At 49.8% G+C, this 10,271-nt stretch overlaps 3 protein-coding genes across 3 annotated transcripts; 2 read left to right on the forward strand and 1 right to left on the reverse strand.

Moving 5' to 3' along the window:
- Positions 1-1,965: 1,965 nt before the first annotated feature.
- H310_12725 (hypothetical protein) lies at positions 1,966-3,243 on the reverse strand (the record flags this gene model as incomplete). The annotated part of the gene is made up of 1 exon (XM_008879910.1): positions 1,966-3,243. One exon carries the CDS (start codon positions 3,241-3,243, stop codon positions 2,044-2,046), a length of 1,200 nt encoding a protein of 399 aa, XP_008878132.1. The 3' UTR covers positions 1,966-2,043.
- A 3,591-nt stretch (positions 3,244-6,834) lies between these two features.
- H310_12726 (hypothetical protein) lies at positions 6,835-8,289 on the forward strand. Its single transcript, XM_008879911.1, has one exon. It carries the CDS (start codon positions 6,928-6,930, stop codon positions 8,026-8,028), a length of 1,101 nt encoding a protein of 366 aa, XP_008878133.1. The 5' UTR covers positions 6,835-6,927; the 3' UTR covers positions 8,029-8,289.
- Positions 8,290-9,149: 860 nt separating this feature from the next.
- On the forward strand, positions 9,150-9,595 carry H310_12727 (hypothetical protein; the record flags this gene model as incomplete). The annotated part of the gene is made up of 2 exons (XM_008879912.1): positions 9,150-9,230; positions 9,297-9,595. Exon 2 carries the CDS (start codon positions 9,425-9,427, stop codon positions 9,593-9,595), a length of 171 nt encoding a protein of 56 aa, XP_008878134.1. The 5' UTR covers positions 9,150-9,230; positions 9,297-9,424.
- Between the last annotated feature and the right edge of the window lie 676 nt (positions 9,596-10,271).

Genomic DNA, 10,271 nt, shown 5'->3' on the forward strand with positions numbered 1-10,271 from the left:
TCCTGTGAACTTTCCCCGTGGAGGTCATGGCTGTATGCCCACATGATGCTCCTTATGGGCAAACCCTTGCACGATGGGAAGAAGTTGTTGACCACATGCGCGAAATGCATGGCCCCGACCTTACTACTGCAGGATGTCGTAAGCGCCTGGATGATTTGATGGCAGCATTCAAGAAGGACACAGTGAAGTCCTTGCGCGCGTCTTGTACTGAGGAAGAATACAATGAAAATGAACAGCTCATCCAAGACCTGTCGAATATGATTGCTCCATGTGAATGTATCATGATTGAGTCAAAGTTGTAGATGGACACAGCGTACAAGATGCAGTGCAGATTGACAAGGTCGGGTATTTCGCTCTTCCCGAACCGGAACTTGAACACACAGTCGGCTACTGTCTGTGAAGCGAAGTCAAACCGGCAGGAAGGGATGCTTATGGCACGAGTTGTCTGGGCTAGGTGCACAAAGAGAGCAGCCGGTAGTGGCAACAGGAGGGCTACCTCCTCACTCATTCTCAAACAGTGACAACCAAATTTCCCTGTGGCAAAATCAACACGCCACAAAAATATTCCTCTGAGACTTTTTGTAAATTCTTGCAGGGAAAATTGTGTGGATTCCATTTGCGAAATCACTCTATTACAGACGACGACAGAATTTAAGCGACACCGAAGTTTTCATACGTGATGATAAAATTTGAGCCAATCAAATCACATGAAGTCAAAACAAAACAAATCATTGGCCAAAATAAAAACTTGGCGGGAAAACATTTAAAATTCGCGCCATACTGAGCCCTTTCACACATGCTAATCACTTTCGAATGGCGCTTGAGCTACGCGACAAGATCAGCCAACATCAGAGGCCACGGCGGCAATACTGCCATGCCATAAAGCAGCAAATGATAGCTGCCATACAGACCGCATCAGTCCGCGAGCTTGAAGCAAGCACCGGAATTCCGAAGAGCAATCTTTCGCATTGGTTTCAACAAAAGGACCAGATTTTGTCCTTCGTGGGCACGAAGAAGCGTTTCCACCTCGATGGCGCGGGTCGACCAGAGGAGATTCCGGACACGAAGGAGCTCGAAGCTTTCATACTGAAGCGCCGTGAAGCCGAACGTGCAGTAACGTCTACCCACTTGGTGAACCACTTGAAGCGCTACCATCGCGACTGGCTTGCTAACTATCTACAGCAGTCAGGATCGGGCTACAAGTCTATGCTTCGCCTCCTGCAGCGTCTTTGTGCCCGCAACGGCTTTACACGTCAAAAGCCGACAAAATCAAACTCAAGCAAGAGGACCTACAAGCGCTACGAGCGGCATTCGCGGCAGATTTCAACACAGCCTTTGACGGTTTTGCCCCCGACTGTATTATCAATGTTGATGAAACCGGCGTGCACTACGACATGCCACCACATGCTATTTGGGTCGTCAAGGGCGGTAGTTCGAAGACCTTCGAAGATATCAAGTGGCGAGAAGTATGCATATCGAATGACAGCAGTCCTCTCTGTTCGTGCAAGTGGCGAGGAGATGCCAATCCTGTTTATCATCCGCGGAACCCCTGGAGGTCAAATTGAAGCAAGTGAGTTCGACTCGTATCCAATCGGTCATTTTTACGCGGTCCAAGACAAAGCTTGGATGGATGAACGGGTATGGTCATATTACCTTCGTTCCGTTTTTGAGAACTATGTCCAATTAACTTCCAGAATCATGGCGATTCGAAGTAAAAAGTGTCCCTTAAATTCTGTCGTCGCCTGTAATGAGAATTTTTGTCAGTCACTCACATTTGATTTTGTATCTACACTTGCAATTGGACAAAAGAATGACATTTCTTATGTGGTATTGAATTATACAGGTCGTAAAGAAAGTTTAATAGATGATGTTTTTAATATACAGGTGGTCACCTTTTTCCAGGGTTCACTGCATTGCAAACATTGCAGGAATACGCACCCGCCATGTGCAACAACATGGATGGAGGGGGCATTCCGATCAGCCGTCCGCGAACGACGAATGCACATTAAAATTCCATTGAGTTTACGTGACGGTAACAAAGAGTTAGTTGATGACGACGTCGCCAACCTGGTAAGGCACTTGGATGGCAGAATTGTCGGACGCCCCAGCCAAATACGGCACATTGACGGCTCCGACAGGGTCGTCGACTGTGGTCTTCTGGATGCCGCCGTTGTAGACAACTACTTCCTTGGCAAATTGAGTCAACGCGCGGTACATCTCACTGCCGCGGGTACGAATCGTCGACGTCGCCGCGACAAAGTCCGTCCCGTACACTTCGATGGTCAGCACGGGCTTCTTGAACGTGCGATAATGGTAATCGTCAAAGCAGCCGTAGGCAGGGTACAGCCTCGCCGAAGTCTGCGCCTTGTAGTTGCCGCCAGCGACACTCGCGATGCTGCGGCCGAGGCGTTGGAACTTTTCGTCTTCGCCACCTCCAATCGGCGACAACGTGTCGCCGTAGGGGTACATGATCAGCCCCCCGTACGAATGAATGTCGACCCACCCGGCGATTTCGGTGTTCTTGGCCTTCAACCAGCTGCCAATGCCCTTGGTTTCGGGCTCGCTGAACGGGAACGGACCCGGGTAGTCTTCGGCCGACGGAGCAGGCGGTCTGGGGTTTTTGTAGAACGACGGCCAGTTGCGGTTCAAGTCGACTTGGTTGGCGTTCTTACGCTGGTTGCGGTTCCCGCTCCACGTGATGTCGTACCCGTCGATGTTGGCAACCGGGACAAAATACAAATTGTATGTGTCGAGCGCGGTCGGCTTCTTGTTGTACACGTCGTCGAGGATCGACGCCAACGTAAACACGTTGGAAGAACCGCTGATCCACTCGCGAGCGTGGAGGAGACTCTGGTAGTACAATGACTTGGGCTTCGGGTTACCGTTCGTCAGCTTGTATGCGTAGATCGTCTTGCCCTTGACGGTGGTCGCGATTGCTTCTCTTGTCAAGAGCATTGGGTTTTGGGCGGTCAACTTGTCGACAAACTCAAAGATCTGCCCGGTCGTGCGGAAGCAGTTGTGGAACATACTGGTGGCGTACGACCCAGGCTTCAATGACGCGATGTAGTCGCTGTTGGCGGTGTGACACTTGCGGTTCACGTCGGCGTCGTCTTGGATGGCTTGGATTTGGTCCACCGTGCGGAGTACGTTATCTGGGCCGCGCAAGAGGGAAGCGGTTTCGTTGGCGTTGGCGGCGGCCGCGGTCGCAAAGACCGTCGAAACAAGGGCGACAATGGACTTCATCGAGGAAAATGAAAAATGCGCGAGTCGAACGAGATAGTCAAAGAGGAAGGCGACGAGAGGAGTAAAGGGGGGGTGCACTCCAGGAGAAGTGGATCGAATGCGGCGCACAAGGTTTGCTCGACCAGAGCCAAATCTGGTTAGGATCGTGTAAGGGAACTGAATTACCTAGATAGCCTGCGACCTCTTTTGGTTGGGTCAAGTGGATTCGGGGCTGTACATTCAAAACGTAGCTGGAACATCGGTGGCATTCCATTCCAATGCGATATGGGTGATTAGGCGTGGAAGAGGAATCAGCTTTGCGTTGCGGGCACCACAACCATGGAACCGGGTTCATGTACCACAGACTACCAGCAGGCTGTTCGCTAACGGGGTGGCGGGCACCTGTCGTGTCGACAATGGATGCGACCAGCTCAACCGACCAGGGGGGCAACGCGGACATATCTTCGTATCATTCAAGTCTGGGCACGGATGGCCGCCTTCAACCTGCATGGATAACTCTCGCTGGTCGCTCTCTTTGTCGTGTCAAAGAGCTAGATTACCCAAATTGGATTCCACACACATCTTTCCAACCCATGGATCGTTCCCGTGGAAATGGACATGCCTGGGCGGTGTACCAGTGAGCCAACGGAGTCCCAAAAGATGCGCCGGTCGTTGGCCTTGCGCCTGCATCCGTCATCGACCTACCACACTATACGCGACCAACTTGTAGTGCAACTGTATGTGGATGCGTCCTCAATCGTGGATGCAGCCCTCCTCCGTCACCTCGAGAAGCATGCTGTCCTGCGTATGTCGCTAAATTGGATTCGAGCATGTTGAGCTGGTCAAACCAAGCAGCAATTTCCATTTTCGTTTAATTCTGGAACTGGAAAATCTTCAATTCGTCGACAGGTACATTTTTCGGGTCCGTCTTGTATCAAGCAATAAGAAGACGGCATTTTGCTCGTTTTCTCGGGCATTACTAAAATTAATCGAATATGTCAAGTGTGAGTTGAAAAAAGTTGGGTGTCATTCTCACTTCGACTACGACCTCCAACCCGAAAAATACTGCAATAAATACGACACACGAGAATCAGAATCAGGACAAATATATTACTATACCACTGCATACAAATGGTAGGGTATTTAAATAAACACTACAAATGTAACTACAGTGATCCCCCAAGTTTTGCAACACTTCAAGAATATACGTTTCTGAAGGCAATTAAAGAAACAAAGAACAAACAAGAATTCATTTTAAGAGACCATTGGATGCAGTTATTGATTAAGTTGAGCAAGGTATTAATTTATACCAGTTCGCAAACCTTGGGGGACTACTGTACTGTAAACTCTTCAACTGTATACCCGGGTCTATTGTAATAATACACCCCTCAAGGGCAGTCCACTATTAGATTCCTCTATATCTTTATATGTCGGATATATAATAATACAAGGATATATTCGATAAAAGGTGCCATCCAAATGAAGAAGGTGTCCGACGAAGCTCAAGATCATCGAAGAGGCCAAGCTTTCATCAATACGTTCCGTTGCAAAGAAGTACAAGTTGCTACCAAGCAACATTCGACAATATATGAAGCAAGAACACGAACTTGCTTGCTCAAAGCCGTCGCGATGCCGATTGACTGGAGGTGGCAGACGAGTGAGAAGTGAAGAGCTCGATGAAATCCTCTTCGAGAAGGTTATATTCGAACGATCGTTACGAGCCCGAGTTACCAGGAAGCTCATAAAGTACTGGGTAAAAGACATCGCCGACGAATTGGACGAAACTATCTCCTTGACATTTTCCGACGGGTGGCTTGAAAAATTCATGGATCGCTACGACCTCACGTTGAGGCGTAGCACAAGAAACCAGTGCTCGAAGACCACGAAATCGTCTCACGCTGCGCCGATTTTGTTCGACATGTGCACCAATTGATCGAAACTTACAAGATAATACCCGACAACATTTACAACCTTGACGAGACAGCCAACTTTTTCGATCACTCCCGTCAAACAACCGTCGATTTGGTGAGTTCGCGCGATGTACCGATTGTATCCATGGGTTTTGACAAAATGCATGTCAGGTCGGTATTTTGCGTGAGCGCAACAGGTCGAAAGTTAAGTTGGAGCCCTTGCTCATGGTCAAGGAGAAAGAATTGCGGATTCGCGATGAAGGCTTGGTGTCTGTTTGTGGTTCCCCATAGTCGGGGATGAACTCGTCCATATTCATCCGCTACCTCGAATACACGTTCGGCTTTGTCAATCCTGGCGAAATTCTTCTCGTGTTTGATGCTGCAAGATCTCAGGTGAGCAAAGAAGTGAAGGCGTTTCTTCAGCGAAAGGGATTTTTGTATGCAGTCATACCTGGCGGCACTACGGCGTATTCGCAACCGGCTGACGTCAGCTGGCTTAAGCCATTGAAAGACAAAATGGCCGAAAATATTGACGAGTGGAAATCGAGTGGTGATTTTGACTGCACAAGAGGTGGGCGGCCAAGACCACCATCAAATGATGTTGTTACAAAGTGGCTGATTCACTCATGGAAGGCGATTTCAAGTGACATTGGCACGAAGAGTTTTGTGATGTGTTTCCTTGGTACAAATGACGAGCGCTCCTTTTTAAACACCCGACGATGGGAGAGAATTTCCGCATTGAACTCGAAGGACTGATGTCGGATGATGCAGAAGAGTCCAAAGAGCCAGACATCGACGATTTGCTTGAAGAGTTTGATGATCTTGTCATGATCGACCAAGATTAAAATCAATGTTTCACTTTGACTGTGATATATTATATACTTGTTTGGCTATGCTTTTTAAAAATGTATTGATTTTCAGAGGTATTTATATAAAGGGGTCGTTTATTGGAGAGAGGGTCTACAATTAGAGAGTTTACAGTACAGTACATATTCCAATACTCAAACACAACGTGGAATTGATTTTTGCACGTTACGAACACGCTTCGCCCTCCTTGAGGTCGACTGTTGCGGGCTCTGTCAATGCGTGTTTCCTTCTTTGTTCGGAGTTTTTCTATAATTTGTAGTGCAGTTTAATGCAAGAGTTCTACATGTATTCACTTCTTTGTGATTGAATTTATTCTCTTGATCTTCGTATGAACACCAAGCATTCAATATTGTAATTTTCAGCTGTCTGGCCAAGTTTTCAAATTCATATCAAAATTGAATATTGGTGAATTTAGATCGCAACCCCAATTACTTCTCAAAAGGTGAAATATTCTTCAATATATTTGCCAGTCGGACCCATTGTGAACTCAACTATGATTGGCTAAACAGAACTTATTGGGCAAATTTAACAGCAACTAAATATGAGCAAATGTGTAACCAATCAAATGGAAGATGCAGAATTGTTTTTGTTGGAATATATTCCTGTCGCCCAAACGAGTGCTCACGTTAACACAGATCGAACTTGCGGTGGCGAGTCGTTAGTCTCTTGGCTCCTTCCCCTCCGCGTTCGTTACTAGTATCTGTATGTTTACCATCGTCGCGCTGAGTCCACGGCACAACCAACTATCCTCGATTGCATATGCCGATCAAAAAATCGACTGGCCAATGAGAAAAATGCAATAAAAAACAGCTGAAGACTGAATTGGCACATCCTTGGCAAAGTACACGAAGCGTGGAGCTGCCACCTCCGTCGTGAACGGGCTCCGAATCAAGTGTGCCACCGGCACCGCAAGAGGGCCAACCATGGAATGGTCTCCTGCCCATCTAACTCGATAGCTCGATATCACTTGATCGAGCTGCAGCCACACGACAGCAAGAGCCCCTTTGCAACCGCCATTTCCTTTGGATGCGCCATGGTCATTACCAACGTGAACGACAAAAGGCAATTTCGGCCGCCTTTCCCTTACTTGAACTGGCTACCCCTCGCCGGCAGGCACACCGAGTCGTCGAGCATGGATCCTGATAGCTTGGCGGTGCTCATTGCCATCGCATTAAGTTTGGTTACGGACACGGCTGTGGCAACCGATGATTTGGCGTCGCCATTTTGCGCCAACGTGACCTTACTGCTCTCTGATTGCATGAACTCCAACTCGAGCAGCGTCGTTGGCAACGAAGCGTCCACGTCCAGCTCGACCGCTGGCGCAACGCTTCGGCCAGCAACCTTTGCAACGTCGTCGGACCTGTGGACCTCTACAAACAAGTTTTATCTTGGCGTGTCTATCTGGCTGGGATGCATCTTTCTCGGCATCGTGTTTGCGGTCAAGATGCGGCAGCTCCCCATGGCCGCCACGGAGTCGTCGTTGCACCAGCGCTCGATATCAGCGCACCAGTTGAGCCAAGACAAAGACAACTCGACCGACCCGCACCCCAGCACCACGCTGTCACCAAATCCATACTACTTTTTGTCCAAACAAAGCAATTTTCGAAGCAGCACGAGCAGCCAGAGCGTCGTACCGATCAGTATGCGAAGCCTGGCAAGTATCGCAAGCACGGTGACAGCGAACCACCTGAATCACCACAACATTTACCTGTCGTCGACAACGTCCACGTCGTCCATGACGTCCCTTGGCGACTTTCGTCCGTCCCGCCCTGCAGACCCACACGTGCCGCGGTTTGTGTACCGCGAAAGCGACGACGGGTCAACATGGTTGTCCAGTGCGGCGCTCATGACGGGAGGTGGGACTCGGCGGCACACGGAGCAGCTGCAAGACTTGAACGAGGACACGTGCTTCGAAAGCATGCGAACTCGTATCTCCAACCTCACCATGCTCGACATGTACTCGAACGAGACCCGCCATGACGAAGAGTACGCGGACGAGTTCCGCGACAAGGTCGCCGTCGTCGTGTGATGCCCGTCCGTGGCAGACGCTGGCCATTTCGTGTCCACTCGTATATGGTGGTGCTATTTATTCACCGCGAAAAGCGCGTCCCGGCGACGCAAAAGTCAGAGTTAGCTTCGAGCATTTTTGGGATAGACCTTTGCGTCCGACTAATAAGCCACAACGCACCAAGATGTGTTGTCTCGCCGCCGTGGATTCACGAAGCGATGCAGGCTGTGTTGGCGCCTTGTGAACGGCGGAATGGCGTCAAATGAGGTGCTTTCCTCGCAATTGATGGGGAATGTGAGTGCATGTAACAGTGACTACGTTGTCACGGCATCTGCCCACGCAACGAGCGACCTGGTACCGTCGCTGTAGGTGTTGGCATCAATTACGACATTGCTGGCGCAGACAACATTGAAATATTGGGGGCTATGCCTCGCCTGCGATCAACTTTCATCATGGGTTTCCACAAGAATTCGCCCAAGGAGTTGCGGCGCCACCGAGACTCCAATCGGGAGCTGTCATTGAAGACTTGCGCCATCCATGCTGGACACCGAGTCGAGGGTTGTCGGTCGACATGCCAGTCAATTTGCAAGGCCCCCGGAGTGCGGCAATCTACCTTGGTACCCGTTCAACCGGCCCAAGCATTGAAAAGCGGGATATCCCCTCCCGCCCCGATTCCTCATGGTCCCTCCACGACAAGTCTGTGCCATTCATTCTAGCTTTATGGTAGTTGCATGTGCGATTGAGTTGTCAGGTCACTTGGCGTGCCATCTTGCCACGAGAACTTTCGTGTTGAACCATTTCTAGTACACAAGATGCGGATTTGGGGAACGAGAACGGTGGGTCAGCGCAGACTTGCGGGAGATGCAGATATACCACTGCAGTTTGTTCGCCCATCCGCAACGAAGGCATCAGAACGAAACGAGCCTAACTTGGGTCACGTGCTCTTGGCAAAACGACTATCACGGCATGAGACTGAAACGTCATGGTGTTTGGCCATTCGTGCAACGACTTCAGCACAGTGGACTCTCTTTACCGCTCGATCATAACGACGACTCCTGCCGAGGCGTCCCACAGTAGTCACAGGATATATGGGTACAGCAGGTCTGGTTGCTGTGATCGGACAATAAATCGAGCTGATAACCACTGCCAAACTGCTCAGCATGAAGCCGGACTGCATAGACCAGCGTCAACCGATGTGTAAGCGAGGCGTCAACGCTTAAAGGGTAAAGATCATTGATGTGAAACGTTGGTTTCGCCTCGGTCGGTCGTCAAAGCGTCCATATGCACAGGATATCCAAGTCAGAATCGGATCAATCGACATCTGCTCACGAGCATAGCCCACGGCCACACAGGTAGTCCATCAGGTACTCATTCCCCCCGCTGTCCGAACGGGGCAAGTTTATGGAGCTTCCGTCGCATGGTGGAGCATTACTTTGCCACGACACTCGACCTCAAGCAGCGCAAAGCCGTGGACGACGTATTTACCAACACGAGCAACAAGTTCACACCCGCCCAAGTCGAGCAGTTATGTGCCGAGTACGACGACGTTGTCGAAATGCTCGACGCGCTGGCGAAATTGGGCGATTAGTTTGGCCCTCAACCACTCACTCGTATTTAATTTCGTCCTACATCGTAGCCGGTCTGCACCATTGAAGTTTATGGAGCTTCCGTCGCACGCAATGCATGCAGTGAAGTGAAACAACGTCCATGAATTCCGTCACGACTGCTTGATTCCAGTGGCTGGGTCGAGTTGGTTTGACTGGATCAGATGAATTATTCGAGTCATGTTGTCTGCCCTTCCATTGCTATCGCCATCTCTGCAATTTTTCACCTTCTCTGAATCGCTAGCCTGTCGAGCCGAGTGATCACCAATGTGTGAACGCTCAAACAACCCTATCAGGTACATCGCACCCTGTTGCTGGAGCAGCCATCCACGATGCCGACCGTTGACATGTCGTTTGATTTCGTCGACGATTGATGGTGGAAGGGGCAAAACCTCCTCCAGCCGATCACCACTTGTTTCCACGATTCACAGTTCGACGCAGTATCGCACTCTGGACGATTCGGTGTTGTTTTGGTATCCACACAACAGTGCTGCATCACTTTGAAACATGCGGCTGCAAGATATGCTTGACTCATTTGCTACAACGGTGTGACGGTCGCGCGGGGTCACGAGAACGCACAAATTAATAACGAAGTCCAGAGGGCTAGACTTCAGGGTCGGATTCTCTCGGCGTCACCAAGAGCTTGCACAAGACGGTAGA

Source organism: Aphanomyces invadans (assembly GCF_000520115.1).
Source record: "Aphanomyces invadans strain NJM9701 unplaced genomic scaffold supercont1.42, whole genome shotgun sequence".
Taxonomy (NCBI): Eukaryota; Oomycota; class Saprolegniomycetes; order Saprolegniales; family Verrucalvaceae; genus Aphanomyces; species Aphanomyces invadans.